At 41.6% G+C, this 19,774-nt stretch overlaps 1 protein-coding gene across 4 annotated transcripts in view; it reads right to left on the reverse strand.

Annotated features, from left to right (window-relative positions):
* Positions 1–17,703, reverse strand: part of LOC141272683 (amine oxidase [copper-containing] 3-like) — a 64,226-nt gene extending 46,523 nt beyond the window's left edge. Inside the window, exon 1 of one of the 4 annotated variants that reach the window (XM_073683642.1) lies at positions 15,986–17,703. In XM_073683642.1, the coding sequence (XP_073539743.1) occupies positions 15,986–17,567 (1,582 nt within the window). In that variant the 5' untranslated portion in view covers positions 17,568–17,703. Of the gene's footprint in view, positions 1–215; positions 1,895–8,298; positions 10,011–14,513; positions 14,651–15,985 lie in introns of those variants that run through there. The other 3 variants (XM_073683645.1, XM_073683644.1, XM_073683643.1) reach the window with 3 other exon arrangements.
* Positions 17,704–19,774: the final 2,071 nt, after the last annotated feature.

The raw sequence follows: 19,774 nt of genomic DNA on the forward strand, positions 1-19,774 counted from the left end.
GTTAGATGTTCCTGTTGTGGTAGGTCATGAGTCACAGTGAAACCCCATTAATTGACAGTCATGAGATGCAAGGTCACATTATGAAAACACTGATCTTCATTTGGCACTACTTTAGGTTTGTGTTTATTGGTGGATAAATTGTTGTGAAGCATCTACAGATTGTAAAAAGAATAAGGTTTAAGAGGTTAAATATATAAATATAGAAGTTTACTTACCTCCGACATCCATGTCCACCTTATAGTTTATAAAATGTGTATGGATGGTCCCCAGAGTATGAGGCCCCACTCTATTTCCATGTTGCACGCCTCCATCCATGAAGAAAGATGTAGTTATATATCCTGTTGCATGAACTTTTGACTCAATAACCCCGTTTTGATAGAACATAAAGTCAAACACATAATCATAGTTTCCAAGGGTGGCAATGGTTCTAATAATCAAAACAGTGCTGGCCAAACCACCGTAGTAAGAAGATCCAAGAGTTGAGAAGTGCCGTCTCAAAGGAATACCAGAATTGAGTTCAAATATGCAAATGGTTCCTTTGTTAAGAACAGAGCTGTCTGAGTCAAGCAAGTAATTGGTATCTATGAATGTAGCAAAATAGGGGCAATCAATGCCACGAACCAACTGAAAGATAGAACGACCAATGCCAAAGTGTCCATCCATGTACCTTGTTGACATTCCAGTAGGAGCATTGGACCCATACACAGAGATAGCTTCTTGGATGCTAAGCTCATATACTATTCTTTCCGCCTTAAACTTGATATCATATAACCTGAGTCCTCGGTTTACATTAATCCCAAATGCAAAACTCCAGTGTTGGAAGAGCACCTGGTTGTGCTTCACGCTATATCGAGCACCTTGTGGTTCATACTGCATAGGGATAGCAGAGACTGAACTTTTTGGGGAATTCAGAGAAGCAATGTTATTCTCAAGATGTGGCATTTTCAATTTCACTACCTTCAATTGTCCCTTCTTATATTTCTCCTCTAATTTAGACAGGCTTTCAAAGTACTCACCATTATAAAACACTCTTTCCACACTCCACTTACTAAAGTTAAGGTCCTTATGGTTCAATAAAATTTCTAACCCAGATGGATGTAGGAAATATCCACTACCTTGTGTGTTAAAGAAGAGATCAAACCAGGTTTTCCGCTCTCCAGATGCAAAACCTCTTGGAGCGCTAGTCAAAGCAGCAAAAAATTCAGTGTTGGACTCATTATGGCCCAATACTTCCTTGAGGAAACTTTTTGCCTTGTTGTACTCTTTAAGAAGAAAGTGCTTTCGTATCAGATTGTACTCGCTGCCAATGACTGGTCTACGATGATAAAGCAGTTTGTTTTTATATTTCTGAAGAGTAACATCATTCCTGTATGTAGGATTTGGAAGAGGTCCCACAACAAACTCCTTAATTTCAGGTTCTGAATGACTTCCAAAATATACAACAGCAATTGCTTCTCTCCTGGGCTTAGGTCCTCCTTTGTCTATGTACAATAAGGCATCTTGTTTGCTGGGAGGCAGTAATTCCACCGAATATATGCAGTTGGAAGAAGGGTCAGCATTAGAGATGTCCACTAGATTCTCCTTGATGTTCTTCTTAAGATAATCCACTACCTGGGCCAGTTCTTCAGGTGTTAGGTCTGCAAACACCAAGCTCTGATCATTGTGCTTGAAAACAGATGTTTTCTGATCCCCAGAATTACAAGATTTCAATCTGGATCCAAACAGAAGTACAGAAACCAAAGCTAAAATGGTGACAACTGCCAGGATCAGAAGCGTAGTGACTATTTTAACATTCATGTTTGCCTTTCATGAAACCATCAGGTCCTCCAGTGTAAAGGTTTGAACTCCGTGCCTTGGCTCAGAAGGAATTTCTACCACTCATTCCTGCCTATTTAACTTGCTGAATCCCACAAGAAAACTGGGAGGAGGAAAGGAACTAGATGCTGAAGAATAGATTATGTGATTTGTTTTTAACTTTTATAATTAACCTTAGCCTGTAACATATCCAGCTCTACATATGCAGTCTTGCAACATGAAACTGTAGGAAACATTTTTTTTAAGGGATACAACGATGTACTTAAGCCACTCACAAAAAAAATTTGTTTTAAAAAACAGTGCCAAATGTCTTTTATATTTTTAGTATAAAGTCCTCATTCATAATGTTATATATATTATATCATGCCAGCCCAGTCTAACTACATTCCTGCCGATGTAGAAATATATGAAAAGTTACTTTTGTTCATTCTATTGATGCCATAAATGATTTGTTAATGTTCATGCAAAATCCTTTACAACCAGATGTGTATGACACTCTCTGCATCTGCCTTTTATCAAGTGGAGGGAGAAATAGCAAACTCTCTGAGTATAAGTGAGGCGACAAGCGAACAAGTTCAGGGAATCTTCTTTACAATCTGTTTTTCTTTATTCTCCCACTAAACTATGATTTTCTTACAAGTCTTTCAATGGTACCTGTTGTTTCAGCTAACCTTTCAAAATAGGCTGTGATGTGCGACGTCATGAGGAATGACACGGTTTCTGGACATTATTTGACTTGCATCCTAAATTTTTTTCGCAGTTTTTCCCAACTAGTGGGAGAAGTTGCTGCTCCTCTTTTTCTGTAGCACACACAGAGAGAAGCAACAACATGGAAGACATTATACAGCAGTACTGAGCTATGTGGCTGTGACTCCAGCACTGGAGCGAAGTTAAACAGTTGCATGAAGCTGCAACAGGATGTGTCTGCCTGTTTCTCACTGTGATGGGTGCTCTTCACTCCTCCTCTTTCCTCAGCCTGATACCTCTCTGTGCTGGCAGTTCATTTTGCTTTGAGCAATATGGATTTAAGCTGTTTTTTTTGGTGGATGGTAAGGAGGCTGGGAGGAGGGAAAGAGGTCTGTGGTAAGTGGAGAAAAAAAATTCTCTGATTAGATATATTACAATGTTTCCCATATTCACTTGTACTATTAATTTATGTAAATTTTTCTGAAAGAACAGAAAGCCTTTCAGACATATTTAAGCGAGGTTAGTGCTAGGTGGTAAAACTGGAAAATATACACACTGAAAATACATAATGAAGTCATATAACCAATCAATATTTCTGTATTTATTTTACTCCCTTACATAGCGCCATTAATTCCACATTATCATCATTGTCCCCAGTGGGGCTCACAATCTAAATTACCTATCAGTATGTCTTTGGAATGTGGGAGGAAACCGAAGGAAACCCACACAAACACGGGGAGAACATACAAACTCCTTGCAGATGTTCTCTTTGGTGGGATTTGAACCTAGGACCTCAGAGGTGAAAAATGAACAGCAATTGGATACCATACAAGTTTTATTTGTGTGTAATATGTTTCTTACTGTTTAATAGGTTGAAGTTTTGATTAATTTGTTTTTTCATACAAGAAAAACAAAAGACAAACTGATATATGGACCAAAAAAGAAAAAATTTAGATTTTTTTCTCATCTGCAAAAAAACCCCACAGATGTTTTGATGAGGCCTAACTTTGCGTTGACCTCGAATTTCTTCCACAATTGTGTAATTACTGAATTGCAGTGTAGTAAAAGAGCGATAATAATCACTTAACTTCCTAGCTCACATAGCCAAAGTTATGTAAAACCAGTACAGTTATTTGTAATGAGACCTTTGATGTATCTCAACATGTGAACAACCTGTCACCTATGTCATCACATTGAATTGAAGGCAAGAGACGGCTGAATTGTACAACTTTGTTTGGTATTGTACTGCCCCGGGTAGTAACAGTAATGAATGACACAAAGTGTAAGCCATACTATGCTACAGCTATAGAGAACTGCAGCACAATCTCCACTGTCATCCTTAGCAAACGAAGAGGCCACAAACAGTAGCCAAGCCACTTCAGGGTTTTCCCCTCACAGCAATACAGTAGACCACCCTTACAAGTAATAAACTACAACTTTGAAAGATAAGAAGTACCTTGTCATCTATAACCATCGCACTCTAATCAGAATATCTAGCTATCTATTCTTCTTACAGGTATGTTACCCAGCGTTCCAAACTCTGTGATAAATCTTACCTCTCCTGTGTGCATTAAGTCGGTATGTTTGTAAGCTGACCAGTGCACGACCTACGCTCACCACTTTTCTTTATGACCAACCTGTTTTACTTTGCTTGTGTTATATGCTGCATCTGTCTCAATTGTAATTATCTGATAAAGATGAACTCAGGCCTCTCACCTCTGCTTCACACCTGAATGTATTTGTTTGCAAATAAATTGTGAGTAAGGAGTCTGCCGATGTAGTCTGCCAAGAGTATCACGCAAGTGTATCATACACGTGTGCTGCACTGAATTATATCAGAATTGGAACTGAAGGTAATTAAATACACAGTCATAGTAAAAAAATGTTTCTGTTTGTTTTCACTATCTCCCCTATAGTCCTCCACTTTCTACTTACCCCCCTAATCCCTACATCTAGTAATGAACTGGTTATCTCTCCCTTCATCCTCCCCATGCATCTCACCTCCCCTCAGATCTGTTCCTCAACATACAATTCTTTGTCTCCAAACACAGACAGTCACCTCATGCCCTCTCCTGCTCCCACTTGCTAACACTTCCTCTGCATCTCCTCACTGCCGGCGATATCTCTCCCAAACCCGGTCCTCCTCATCACATCCTCACAATCACCTTCACTTCTCATGCACGATCTGTCAAGAATTTTCACAACTTCTCTAATGTTATATTCAACCTCTTCCCCGATCCATCTAACAGGAGCTCTATGGAACGTGCGCTCTGTCTGCAACAAACTTTCCTACATTCATGATCTTTTCATCACTAATAAACTTTCCTTCCTCGGGATCACGGAAAACTTGCTTACCCCCTCTGACACAGACTCTCCAGATGCACTTTTGTACGGTGGATTCCACTTTTCCCACACCCCCCTTCTCAGCGGCAAGCATGGAGAAGGAGCTGGTTTTCTCTTGTCAGATAACTGCTCTCGCACCTAAATCTCACTGCCGCCCTCCGTTACGCTCCTCTCTTTCGAGATGCACGGTGTACGCATCTATTGCCCCGCCAACTGGCTGTCATTTACCACCCCCCAGGGCCAGCCATCACCTTCTTTGACAACTTCACCACCTGGCTACTTCACTTCCTTTCCGCTAACATCCCCTCTATCGTCATGGGTGACTTCAACATCCCCATTGACACTTCCCATTGAGCTGTATATAAGCTTTTATCTCTCACTTCCTCATTCGGCCTTGCTCAATGGTCTTCCACAGCCACTCGCAAAGAGTGCCACACACTGAATGTCATCTTCACCCTCCTCTGTTCGCTATCTAACCTCATATGCCTCTCCCTCTTCCTGACCACAACCTACTTACATTCTCTTGCCTCTTCTCTCCAGGTCCACTACTCCCACTCCACAAACTTGAACATCCTCTCAGAAATCTCAAACACCTCGACCTACACTCACTCTCGGAATCCCTTCTCCCTCTTACAGACATAAGTTCCTTACAAGCTACAAATGCTGCTGCCGCTTTATATTACACTACGACACCTGCAGCTCTCGAATCAGTCGCCCCCTTCACACATACCAAAGCTTGCTAAATCAACAGGCAACCCTGGCACACCAGCCTGACTAAAGAACTGACATGGGATTCCAGGGTTGCTGAGTGGAGATGGAAAAGGTCCCACTCCAATGAGCACTTCATTGCATTCAAACACTTCCTCATTGCTTTCAAGTCGACACTCACTGCAGCAAAACATACTTCTCATCTCTCATATCCTCCTTGTCTCACAACCCTAAACAGTTATTCAGTACTTTCAATTCTCTTCTCCGTTTCCTAGTGCTTCCTCCCTCCCTCTCATCTCCACTGAAGACTTTACCTCATTCTTCAAGCAGAAGATTGACACCATCAGGCAAAGCTTTTGCCTAAAGTTCCCATAGGCCCTCCTCATATCTACTCAACCTTCCTCCCCCAAAACCAGCTTCTCCGCCATTACGGAAGATCAACTTACCTCTTTCCTCTCCAAATCACATCTCACCACCTGCGAACTTGACCCAATCCCGTCCCACCTCATCCAAAACCTTACCCATCTCTTCAATCTGTCACTAATAACTGATGTCTTCCCCTCATCCTTCAAATATGCCTCGATCACACCCATCCTCTAAAAGCCTTCCCTTGACTCATCCTCTCTGTCTAGCTATCGCCCCATATCACTTTTCCCCTATGCCTCAAAATTATTGGAACACCAAGTCCATCTTGAACTGTCTTCCCACCTCTCCTCCTGCTCCCTCTTTGACCACTTACAATCTGGCTTCCATATGCAGCATTCCACTAAAACTGCCCTGACTAAAGTCACCACTGACCTAGTAACTGCCAAATCCAAGCAACACTACTTTCCTGTCACCTGCCTTCGACATAGTGGACCATTCCCTCTTACTACAGATTCTCTCATATCTTGTCATCATAGACTTGGACCTATCTTGGATCTCCCATACCCAACAGACCGAACATTCAGATTCTCCAACTCATACATCTCCTCATCTCGCCCCCTGTCAGTGTCCCCAAGGCTCAGTTCTAGGACCCTTGCTCTTTTCCATCTACACCTTCGGCCTGGGACAGCTCAGAGTCTCACGGCTTTCAGTATCACCTCTATGCTGACAACACACAGATCTATCTCTCTGGACCTGATATCACCTCCTTACTAACCAGAATCAGAGTCCGCTATTTCATCTTTCTTCTCTGCTAGATTTCTAAAACTTATCATCTTTCCCCCATCTCACTCAACCCCCACAACTGACTTATCCATCAAAGTCAATGGCTGCCCACTCTTCCCAGTCCTGTAAGCTCGCTGCCTCGGGGTAACCCTGGACTCTAATCTCTCCTGCAAACCACATATCCAAGCCCTTTCCACTTTCTGCCAACTCTAACTCAAAAATATCTGCCGGATCCGCACATTCCTCAATCAAGAATCTGCAAAAACACTAGTGCTCACCCTCATCACCTCCCGCCTTGACTACTGCAAACTTCTGCATAGGCTGTTCAATTTATACATGACTGACCCTGCAGCTATACTACTCATTCACAACACCTGCATGCTTGGCTCAATAAAATCAATATTACTCATCCTCACAGGGTCCAGAGCTGCCTCTCCTCCCCTTTTCTGATGTCTGTTTGCTGGCTGCAATGGTGAAGTCACAATTACAACGCACATCACCGCTGCAGCCAATCACTAAGCTCAGCGGCTGTGCTATGCAAACGGCAGAAACCACAAAGTCTTGTGATAGGCTGCAGCAGTGATGAGTGCTTAGCTTAGTGATTGGCTGCAGCATTGATGAGTTTTGTAGTCGTGTCACCACCACTGCAGCCAGTAAGCAGATACCAGTGCAGCGACTGAGAGGCAGTGCTGGACTTTGGGAGAGGGAGAGAGTAACATTGATGTTATTATTTTAATCCAGCGCCAGCTTATTGAGGACAGAAAGTTATACACGGAAAACCCATTAAGAATATTAAGAGTTAAAAACAAACATACTGTCTACTGAAGACAGTATCTCTGCTTCATCTACTTGGTAGTAATATGGGCATATAAACTTACTTTGCTTACCTTATAGTAGTTATATCTTTATTTACACTTATATTGGCTGGGTGATGGGTTCATAATCCCTTCTTTAGATTACGCTTACATCCAAAAGCCTTATCCAGTGCACAGAATCAGCATTTTATATCTTTGGCAGCACTTTCATTATCCCTTTAGATTGTAATTGTAAACTAAAAGCAGGATCTTTTCTCATTTTGCATATTTACTGCTTTCCCTTAAAATTTTTTTCCAGGTTCTAGAGAAATTTCTGCAGTCACTGTCCAAATTGTGACAGTCTGCAATGTGCACACAGTCATGATTTACCTGTGTTTCCAGCACGAGTAGGCAATAAATCAGAGGCTTGTGATCACTTGACTGCTCACTCACGCAGTGAATACAGGGGAATTGTTATACTAATAAGATTATCTATTTACTTACTGAAGTTTGACACTGATGTAGCTGCCTATGCAGTAAGGCTAGAACTACACCATGACACTGGTTTTGTGACAGCAAATCTCTGGAAAGTCGGACATATGAGATATAAGGTCACAATATGAAAAATGCTGATCTTCATTTGGCACAACCAGTGTTGCCTTTTATCCTTAGTCTAAATAAGCTTTAAGTTTGTGGTTATTGGCGGATAAATTGTTGTGAAGAATCTACTGATTATAAAAAGAATAAGGTTTAAGATGTTATATATATATATATATATATATAAATATAGAGGTTTACTTACCTCCGACATCCATGTCCACCTTATAGTTCATAAAATGTGTATGGATGGTCCCCAGAGTATGAGGCCCCACTCTATTTCCATGTTGTACGCCTCCATCCATGAAGAAAGATGTACTTATATATCCTGTTGCATGAACTTTTGACTCAATAACCCCATTTTGATAGAACATAAAGTCAAACACATAATCATAGTTTCCAAGGGTGGCAATGGTTCTAATAATTAAAACAGTGTTGGCCAAACCACCGTAGTAAGAAGATCCAAGAGTTGAGAAGTGCCGTCTCAAAGGAATACCAGAATTGAGTTCAAATATGCAAATGGATCCTTTGTTAAGAACAGAGCTGTCGGAGTCAAGCAAGTAATGGCTATCTACGAATGTAGAAAAATAAGGACAGTCAATGCCACGAACCAACGGGAAGGAAAAACGACCAATGCCAAAGTGTCCATCCATGTACCTTGTTGACATTCCAGTAGGAGCATTGGACCCATACACAGAGATAGCTTCTTGGATGCTAAGCTCATATACTATTCTTTCCCCCTTAAACTTGATATCATATAACCTGAGTCCTCTGTTTACATTAATCCCAAATGCAAAACTCCAGTGTTGGAAGAGCACCTGGTTGTGCTTCACGCTATATCGAGCACCTTGTGGTTCATACTGCATAGGGATATCAGAGACTGAACTTTTTGGGGAATTCAGAGAAGCAATGTTATTCTCAAGATGTGGCATTTTCAATTTCACTACCTTCAATTGTCCCTTCTTATATTTCTCCTCCAATTTAGACAGGCTTTCAAAGTACTCACCATTATAAAACACTCTTTCCACACTCCACTTACTACAGTTAAGGTCCTTATGGTTCATTAAAATTTCTAACCCAGTTGGATGCAAGAAAAATCCACTACCTTGTGTGTTAAAGAAGAGGCCAAACCAGGTGTTCCTCTCTCCAGATGCAAAACCTCTTGGAGCGCTAGTCAAAGCAGCAAAAAATTCAGTGTTGGACTCATTATGGCCCAATACTTCCTTGAGGAAACTTTTTGCCTTGCTATACTCTTTAAGAAGAAAGTGATTTCGTATCTGATTGTACTCGCTGCCAATGACTGGTCTACGATGATAAAGCAGCTTGTTTTTATATCGCTGAAGAGTAACATCATTCCTGTATGTAGGATTTGGAAGAGGTCCCACAACAAACTCCTTAATTTCTGGTTCTGAATGGCTTCCAAAATATACAACAGCAATTGCTTCTCTCCTGGGCTTTGGTCCTCCTTTGTCCAGGTATGATAAGGCATCTTGTTTTCTGGGAGGCAGTAGTTCCACCGAATATATGCAGTTGGAAGAAGGGTCAGCATTAGAGATGTCCACTAGATTCTCCTTGATGTTCTTCTTAAGATAATCCACTACCTGGGCCAGTTCTTCAGGTGTTAGGTCTGCAAACACCAAGCTCTGAACATTGTGCTTGAAAACAGATGTTTTCTGATCCCCAGAATTACAAGATTTCAATCTGGATCCAAACAGAAGTACAGAAACCAAAGCTAAAATGGTGACAACTGCCAGGATCAGAAGCGTAGTGACTATTTTAACATTCATGTTTGCCTTCCATTAAACCATCAGGTCCTCCAGTGTAAGGGTTTGAACTCCGTGCCTTGGCTCAGAAGGAATTTCTACAGCTTATTCCTGCCTATTTAACTTGCTGGATCCTACAAGAAAACTGGGAGGAGGAAAGGAACTAGATGCTGAAGAATAGATGTGATTTGTTTTTAACGTTTTAAATTAACCCTAACCTGTAAGACATTCAGCTTTGACTCTACTTATACAGTCTTGCAACATGAAGCTGTAGGAAACATTTCTTTAAGGGACACAACGATGTACTTAGGCTTAAGTCACACACAAAGAAATTTTGTTTTAAAAAACAGTGCCAAATGTCTTTTATATTTTTAGTGTAAAGTCTGCATTCAAGTGAGGAGAACAGCAAACAAGTACAGGGAATCTTCTTTACAATCTGTTTTTCTTTATGCTCCCACTAAACTATCATTTTCTTACAAGCCTTTCAAGTGTACCTGTTGTTTCAGCTAACCTTTCAAAATAGGCTGTGATGTGCGACGTCATGAGGAATGACACGGTTTCTGGACATTATTTGACTTGCATCCTAAATTTTTTAGCAGTTTTTCCCAACTAGTGGGAGGGGGCTAGTTGCTATAATGTCTCCCTTAAATAGCAGACACAGGAAGATGAATTGCTGCTCCTCTTTCTCACAGAGTGAAGCCGCAGCATGGAAGACATTATACAGCAGTACTGAGCTGTGTGGCTGTGACTCCAGCACTGGAGCGAAGTTAAACAGTTGCTTGAAGCTGCAGCCGAAAATGTCTGCCTGTTTCTCACTGTGATGGGTGCTCTTCACTCCTCCTCTTTCCTCTCTATATAGCATAATAGAAGTGTTCAAAATAATAGCAGTGTGTTCATAAACAAAATCTTTATTCTAGATTCTAATTAAAAACATGAAGAGAAATGTATATAATATTTAACTGAATCAGCAGAACAAAAATTCCTGTTTGTACTGAATCAGCAGAACTGCATCCAACTCTTCCTCTTGATCTTCTTTGTTGTCTGATACTGTACCGGAGGTTGCTGCTGGCAACGTCACCTCCTCATCCATCTTGATCTCCTCTGCTTCTAAAGGAGGATCCACACCCGGAATAAAGGCACACAGCACTGCATTTTCTTTATTTACCCTTTCAGCAAAGGTTACAGGAGCAACTTTTTTGCGGCCCTTGTGCCTTCGACGATGAGAAGGGGACTTTCTCACCTCATTTAACTCCTCCTGACCGAACGCTCTTTCTATTTTCGTAGTGTCACCGTCAGCTGTGGGGTCTGTGTCACTCCCCATGGTGTTGTGGACCAACAAGTCACCTCCCACTTTGATGACAACCCCTTCTACTGGAGCTACCCAGTTATCAGCAGTCGAATTGTCATTTTTAGGCGGTACCAACACACGACCAGTAACCAATTCTGGTTTTGTATGCTCCACCCCCTTTTGAGACACCGCCCCCTTTTGGACAACCACACCTGTAGTGGGTACTTTTAAAAAAAAGCCACAGCAAACCAGGTTTGAGTTTGACGACAATTTTCGTAACCCCGCCGAGTTACAGCCACATGCTTTAATGTTCGTGGCCCCACCAAGCCACAGCCAGATGCTTGCATCCACGTTTGTCGTCATGTGCCGTTACCCCTTGCAACCAGGCTGCAGTTGCCCGCATTCTCTAACCAATTGTGAGGTAGCGCTATTGATCATGTTGAGGGGCATTCACTTCACTGGGTCAATTAAAGCACACATGCAACGTTTTCCCGTAATCTAAAGCCCAGCAATTTATTACACATCATAAACTGCTTATAACATAGTCCATCTCAGTGGCTCGCAGGAATGTACACATGTAATATCCTAGAGCCTTTTCAGTGGCAGCTATGCCCGCTTGGCTTCAGATACAGACTTGAGCAAGGTAACATCAATGTCCATATAAAGCACCGTTTTTACCTTTGCCGGGTTTTAGCTGCTTCTATCAGCTCTGTTCTGCCAAAGCTGTGGTTTAAGGCTCACCAGTCGTGGTCTCCAGGCCACGTGCCTTCCAGGACTAATGGTGTCCCAGACACAGGGATCAGGTCTCTTGCCTCCCCCCCAGATATATATCCCTCTGTGCGCACAGGACCTGTGATGTTGTCACAGTCATCTGATCAGTCACCTGATGGGGAGGTACATGGTCAGCCAGAACACACCCCATGGACATTTTAGCAATACAGCAAGCCGCTGCATTACAATATATACCACGAGATACACTTTAGCTGCTGCAGAATCTCAGTCTATAGTGATATATATACAGATATATATACCGCAGAGTGAAGGCAAAAGGGCCAACAAGTGCTAAGCATCTCTGGGAACTCCTTCAAGATTGTTGGAAGACCATTTCCGGTGACTACCTCTTGAAGCTCATCAAGAGAATGCCAAGAGTGTGCAAAGCAGTCATCAAAGCAAAAGGTGGCTACTTTGAAGAACCTAGAATATAAGACATTTTCAGGTGTTTCACACTTTTTTGTTAAGTATCTAATTCCACATGTGTTAATTCATAGTTTTGATGCCTTGAGTGTGAATGTACAATTTTCATAGTCATGAAAATACCAAAAAATCTTTAAATGAGAAGGTGTGTCCAAACTTTTGGTCTGTACTGTACATATATACCACATAATACATTTCAGCTGCTGCAGAGCCTCAGTCTATAGTAATGCATGGATGGATGGATGAGGGATGGATGGGGGAGCGATGGATGAAGGATGGATGGGGGAGCAATGGATGAGGGAAAGGATGAATGAGGGAAGGATGAATGAATGAAGGAGGGATGGATGGATGGATGAGGGAGGAACGGATGGATGGATAAGGTGTCCAAGAGAGCTAGTCGTGGGCAAGTTGCTGCCTCCGCTCGCTCTGGCACCCTACAGACAAAGTGTGTCCCCATCCTGGTGTGTTGCTGTGTATGTGGCGCTACCCACTTACTTATGGCCCACAGGCCTCCTCTGACTTCAGGAATTCCTCTTCTGGAACCAGGGCAGCAATCAATCCAGGGGATACAAGGCTCATAAAAACAACCAAAACTTTACTTGGAGACTGACAGTATTTAAAGGCAGGTACAAAGGATAAGGCCCAACAGGGTTGTCATCTTTCCCACAAGTACTGAATACTTCTTCAGCCCTGGTTCCATATTTAGGTAAAGCATCCCTTCTGCTATCTTCTCTAGCCCTAGGGATTCTTCTCTACCATTGACAGTATATCTGTATCCCAACTCACTCCGCCTCTAAGAGTTTGAGTCTGTTATCTTCCGCAGCTTCGCAGACACAATGTGCCCCCTGGCCCGACGTCTTTCTCGAGTCTCCTAGGCCAGGAAAGGGGACTACTGTGGAGGGGTTCTCTGGCAATCAACTGTCCAGGACTCTAGGCCCACATTGTCCCTAGCAGCCCTTAACTCAAGGCTGATGCTTGCCACTTTCACTATACTGCTCTACACTGACTGTCATTTTCTGCACTTGACACTAGCACTCAGTTTCCCCTCCCTCTACCGGGTCGGCTGTTACAGTAAACCCTACCGAGGCCAAACTGCAGCCCCAGAGGGTTCTATCTTTAAGAACGCACATCCAACCCTTTGAAGTGTCAGGGGGCAGACCATCGCCTCCACCACTACTACAGATGCACACAGCACATTATACTCACCTACGCAGAAGCCTTTTCTTTCCTAGTCAGAGAGTGAGCAGCTCCTCCAGAATCAGGTGAGAGCTGCTCACATGACTAGGTGTGCTATCTACGACATCATGCAGACAGGGAGTATATTAAAAACTGCCGACATTCTGCAGCCTAGATACACATACACAAATTATACAGAAAGCCCAGACAACTCCTTTAACTTCCTATCTCACTTAACAAAAGTTATGTAAAACCTGTACAGTTATTTGTAATGAGACCTTAGACGTATCTCCACATGTGAACAACCTGTCACCTATGAAATCTTTCATCACATTGAATTGAAGGCAAGAGACCACTGAATTGTACAACTTTGTTTGGTATTGTACTACCCCTGGTGTTAACAGTAATGAATGACACAAAGTGTAAGCCATACTATGCTGAAGCTATAGAGAACGGCAGCACAATCTCCATGTACTTACATTTCATCCTTAGCAAACAAAGAGGCCAAAGACAGTAGCCAAGCCCCGTGGCCACTTTAGGGTTTTCCCCGCACAGCAACACAGTAGACCACAATTACAAGTAATAAACTACAAATTTGAAAGATAAGAAGTAACTTCAAGCTCCTTGGCCTTAAAATTAAATCTAGAACAGTATCTCCCCCCAACTACCATGGACATGATGTCCTACTATGTGGCAAAAAGACCTTTGTAGCCCCTGAACCAACAGGAGCAACAACTACCCCATCCCAAAACTGGCCAACCAATTAATGTATATGAAAGATTAGGCTGTCGGATTTAAACATGACTGATCATGAAGCCCACTATTCATTCACAACACCTGCATGCTTGGCTCAGGGAAGTGTGCATGTGTATGGAGGGATTGGAGAAACATCGGTAACATTTATCTTAAGTGTATGGTCAGCTTAAAGGGGTTTTCCATTTACATAAAATCCTTTGTAGGCATGCGCTTTGTTAAAGTAATAAAATCAATGTTACTCACTCTCACAGAGTCCAGAGCTGCCTCTCCCCCGCTTTTCTGGTCTTTGTTTGCTGGCTGCAATGGTGATCACTAAGCCCAACGGCTACGCTATGTAGATGCCATTAACCACTCAGCTTGGTGATAGGCTGCAGTAGTGATGAGTCCTTAGCTTAGTGATTGGCTGCAGCATTGATGTGAGCTGTAGTCGTGTCACCACCATTGCAGCCAGTAACCAGATACTGCCGCAGCGATGGAGAGATAGTGCTGGACTCTGGGAGACAGAGAGCAACACTGATATTATTTTAATCCAGCGTAGACATATAGAGGACAGAAAGTTATGAACGGAAAAACCCTTAAGAGTTAAAAACAAACACACTTTCTACTGAAGACAAGCATCTCTGCTTTATCTACTTGGTAGTAATATGGGCATCTTTACATATTTGCTTACCTTATAGTAGTTATATACTTATTAACGCTCATATTGGCTGGGTGACGGGTTCATAATCCCTTTTTAGATTCCGCTTACATTCAAAAGTCTTATCCAGTGCAGAGAATCAGCACTTTATATCTTTGGCACCACTTCCCATATCCCTTTATAGTATAAGCTAAAAGCAGGATCTCTTCTCATTTTGCATATTTACTGCTTTCCCTTAACCCATTACCTACCAATGTCCTTTTTTTGGGACGCCTAATTTTTTGCTTCTAGCAAATAAGATTTTCTAATTAGGTCCAAAAAACAAAAAATGAAAATTGCTAATTTGGCAAGTGATGGGTTAAAAGTTTTTTTCAGGCTCTAGAGAAATTTCTGCAGTTACTCTATGTGACTGCCGATTGCCAAATTGTCAGTGTGCAATGCGCACACAGTCATGATTCACCTGTTTTCCCAGCACAAGTGGGCAATAAATCAGAGGCTTGTGATCACTTGACTGCTCACTCAGCCAGTGAATACAGGGGAATTGCTATACTAATAAGATTATCTATTTACTTACTGAAGTTTGACACTGATGTTGCTGCCAATGCAGTAAGGCTAGAGCTACACCATGACACTGGTTTTGTGACAGCAAATCTCAGGAAGGTTGCACAGCCAAAAATATTTTTGCAGCTGGTCTGTGACTTACTGCTGAGCAAATATTATATAGGTACAATTTGGCAGTAAAATTCAGCCAAATCGCAAACAAGTTGCATGACAGTCATAAGTTGTACGCTACTTGCCTAGAGGTCTATAGGGGCAATGTAGCATGTTAGATGTTCTTGTTGTGGTAGGTCATGGGTCACAGTGAAACCCCATTAATTGACAGTCATTAAATGCAAGGCCACATTATGAAAACACGTATCTTCATTTGGCACAACCAGTGATGTCTTTTATCCTTAGCCTAAATAAGAACTACTTTAGGTTTGTGGTTATTGGTGGATAACTTGTTGTGAAGCATCTACTGATAGTTAAAATATTAAGGTTGAAGAGGTTAAATATATAAATATAGAGGTTTACTTACCTCCGACATCCATGTCTACCTTATAGTTTATAAAATGTGTATGGATGGTCCCCAGAGTATGAGGCCCCACTCTATTTCCATGTTGCACTCCTCCATCCATGAAGAAAGATGTCGTTATATATCCTGTTGCATGAACTTTTGACTCAATAGCCCCATTTTGATAGAACATAAAGTCAAACACATAATCATAGTTTCCAAGCGTGCCAATGGTTCTAATAATTAAAACAGTGTTGGCCAAACCACCGTAGTAAGAAGATCCAAGAGTTGAGAAGTGCCGTCTCAAAGGAATACCAGAGTTTAGTTCAAATATGCAAATGGATCCTTTGTTAAGAACAGAGCTGTCTGAGTCAAGCAAGTAATGGGTATCTATGAATGTAGAAATATATGGACAGTCAATGCCACGAACCAACTGGAAGGAAGAACGACCAATGCCAAAGTGTCCATCCATGTACCTTGTTGACATTCCAGCAGGAGCATTGGACCCATACACAGAGATAGCTTCTTGGATGCTAAGCTCATAGACTATCCTTTCCCCCTTAAACTTGATATCATATAACCTGAGTCCTCTGTTTACATTAATCCCAAATGCAAAACTCCAGTGTTGGAAGAGCACCTGGTTGTTCTTCACGCTATATCGAACACCTTGTGGTTCATACTGCATAGGGATATCAGAGACTGAACTTTTTGGGGAATTCAGAGAAGCAATGTTATTCTCAAGATGTGGCATTTTCAATTTCACTACCTTCAATTGTCCCTTCTTATATTTCTCCTCCAATTTAGACAGGCTTTCAAAGTACTCACCATTATAAAACACTCTTTCCACACTCCACTTACTACAGTTAAGGTCCTTATGGTTCATTAAAATTTCTAACCCAGTTGGATGCAGGAAATATCCACTACCTTGTGTGTTAAAGAAGAGGCCAAACCAGGTTTTCCGCTCTCCAGATGCAAAACCTCTTGGAGCGCTAGTCAAAGCAGCAAAAAATTCAGTGTTGGACTCATTATGGCCCAATACTTCCTTGAGGAAACTTTTTGCCTTGCTGTACTCTTTAAGAAGAAAGTGCTTTCGTATCTGTTTGTACTCACTGCCAATGACTGGTCTACGATGATAAAGCAGTTTGTTTTTATATCTCTGAAGAGTAACATCATTCCTGTATGTAGGATTTGGAAGAGGTCCCACAACAAACTCCTTAATTTCAGGTTCTGAATGACTTCCAAAATATACAACAGCAATTGCTTCTCTCCTGGGCTTAGGTCCTCCTTTGTCTAGATACGATAAGGCATTTTGTTTGCTGGGAGGCAGTAATTCCACCGAATATATGCAGTTGGAAGAAGGGTCAGCATTAGAGATGTCCACTAGATTCTCCTTGATGTTCTTCTTAAGATAATCCACTACCTGGGCCAGTTCTTCAGGTGTTAGGTCTGCAAACACCAAGCTCTGATCATTGTGCTTGAAAACAGAGGTTTTCTGATCCCCAGAATTACAAGATTTCAATCTGGATCCAAACAGAAGTACAGAAACCAAAGCTAAAATGGTGACAACTGCCAGGATCAGAAACGTAGTGACTATTTTAACATTCATGTTTGCCTTTCATTAAACCATCAGGTCCTCCAGTGTAAAGGTTTGAACTCCGTGTCTTGGCTCAGAAGGAATTTCTACCGCTCATTCCTGCCTATTTAACTTGCTGAATCCTACAAGAAAACTGGGAGGAGGAAAGGAACTAGATGCTGAAGAATAGATTATGTGATTTGTTTTAACTCTTTTAATTAACCCTAACCTGTAACATATCCACACATGACTCTACATATACAGTCGTGCAACGTGAAGATGCACAAAACATTTTTTCATGGGATACAACAATGCATTTAGGCTTAAGCCACTCAAAGAAATTTTGTTTTAAAAAAAAAACAGTGGCAAATGTCTTTTTTAATTTTAGTGCAAAGCCCTCATTCATAAATGCTACACATATTATATCATGCCAGCCCAGTCTAACAACATCCTTGCCAATAATATATTTCTATAAAGTTACTTTTGTTCATTTTATTGATGCCATAAATTATATGTGAATGTTCATGCAATAATCGTTTACAATCCGATGTCCATCAATGTTTATGACAGTCTCTGCAACTGCCTCTTATCGAGGGGAGGGAGGAAATACAAAAATGTCTGAATATAAGGGAGAAAACAGCAAACAAGTACTGGGAAAACAATCTGTTTTTCTTTATGCTCCCACTAAACGATCATTTTCTTACAAGTCTTTCAAGTGTGCCTGTTGTTTCAGCTAACCTTTCAGAATAGGCTGTGGTGTGTGAGTTAATGAGGAATGACAAGGTCGCTGGCCATTATTTGACTTGTATCCAGCATTTGCTACTAGGTACCGGTAGTCCGGTGCCTAGGGTGGCGGGTTTCAGGGGCGACACAAAGAGGGAGGTAAAGTAGTTTTTTTTTTTTTTTAAATCTCCCCCCTACCCCTTTAGACAATGAGATACAGTGCATTGTGAAAGTATTTGACCCCCTTGAACTTTTCTAACTTTTGCCACATTTCTGGCCTCAAACATAAAGATATAAAATTCTAATTTTTGGGGGAAGAATCAACAAGTGGGACACAATCGTGAAGTGGAACGAAATTTATTGGATATTTTAAACTTTAACAAATTAAAAACTGAAAAGTGGGGCGTGCAATATTATTCGGCCCCTTTACTTTCAGTCCAGCAAACTCACTCCAGAAGTTCAGTGAGGATCTCTGAATGATCCAATGTTGTCCTAAATGACTGGTAATGATAAATAGAATCCACCTATGTGTAATCAAGTCTCCTTATAAATGCACCTGTTCTGTGATATTCTCAGGGTGCTGTTTCAAGTGCAGAGAGCATCATGAAGACCAAGGAACACAGCAGGCATGTCTGAGATACTGTTGTGGCGAAGTTTAAAGCAGGATTTGGATACAAAAAGATTTTCCAAGTTTTAAACATCTCAAGGAGCACTGTGCAAGCGATCATATTGAAATGGAAGGAGTATCAGACCACTATAAATCTACCAAGACCCCGCTGTCCCTCTAAACTTTCATCTCCAACAAGGAGAAGACTGATCAGAGATGCAGCCAAAAGGCCCATGATCACTCTGGATGAACTACAGAGATCTGCAGCTGAGGTGGGAGAGTCTGTCCATAGGACAACAATCAGTCATACACTGCACAAATCTGGTCTGTATGGAAGAGTGGCTAGAAGAAAGCTATTTCTCAAAGATATCCATAAAAAGTCTCGTTCGAAGTTTGCCACAAGCCACCTGGGAGACACACCAAACATGTGGAATAAGGTGCTCTGGTCAGATGAAACCAAAATCTAACTTTCTGGCCACAATGCAAAACGATATGTTTGGTGTAAAAGCAACACAGCTCATCACCCTCAAAACACCATCCCCACTGTCAAACATGGTGGTGACAGCATCATGGTTTGGGCCTGCTTTTCTTCAGCAGGGACAGGGAAGATGGTTAAAATTGATAGGAAGATGGATGGAGCCAAATACATGACCATTCTGGAAGAAAACCTGTGGGAGTCTGCAAAAGACCTGAGACTGGGACGGAGATTTATCTTCCAACAAGACAATGATCCCAAACATAAAGCAAAATCTACAATGGAATGGTTCAAAAATAAACGTATCCAGGTGTTAGAATGGCCAACTCAAAGTCCAGACCTGAATCCAATCGAGAATCTGTGGAAAGAGCTGAAAATTGCTGTTCACAAACGCCCTCCATCTAACCTCAATGAGCTCAAGCTGTTTTGCAAGTC

Source organism: Phyllobates terribilis, unplaced genomic scaffold (assembly GCF_046119375.1).
Source record: "Phyllobates terribilis strain yellow unplaced genomic scaffold, ASM4611937v1 Scaffold_5__5_contigs__length_657084704, whole genome shotgun sequence".
Taxonomy (NCBI): Eukaryota; Metazoa; Chordata; class Amphibia; order Anura; family Dendrobatidae; genus Phyllobates; species Phyllobates terribilis.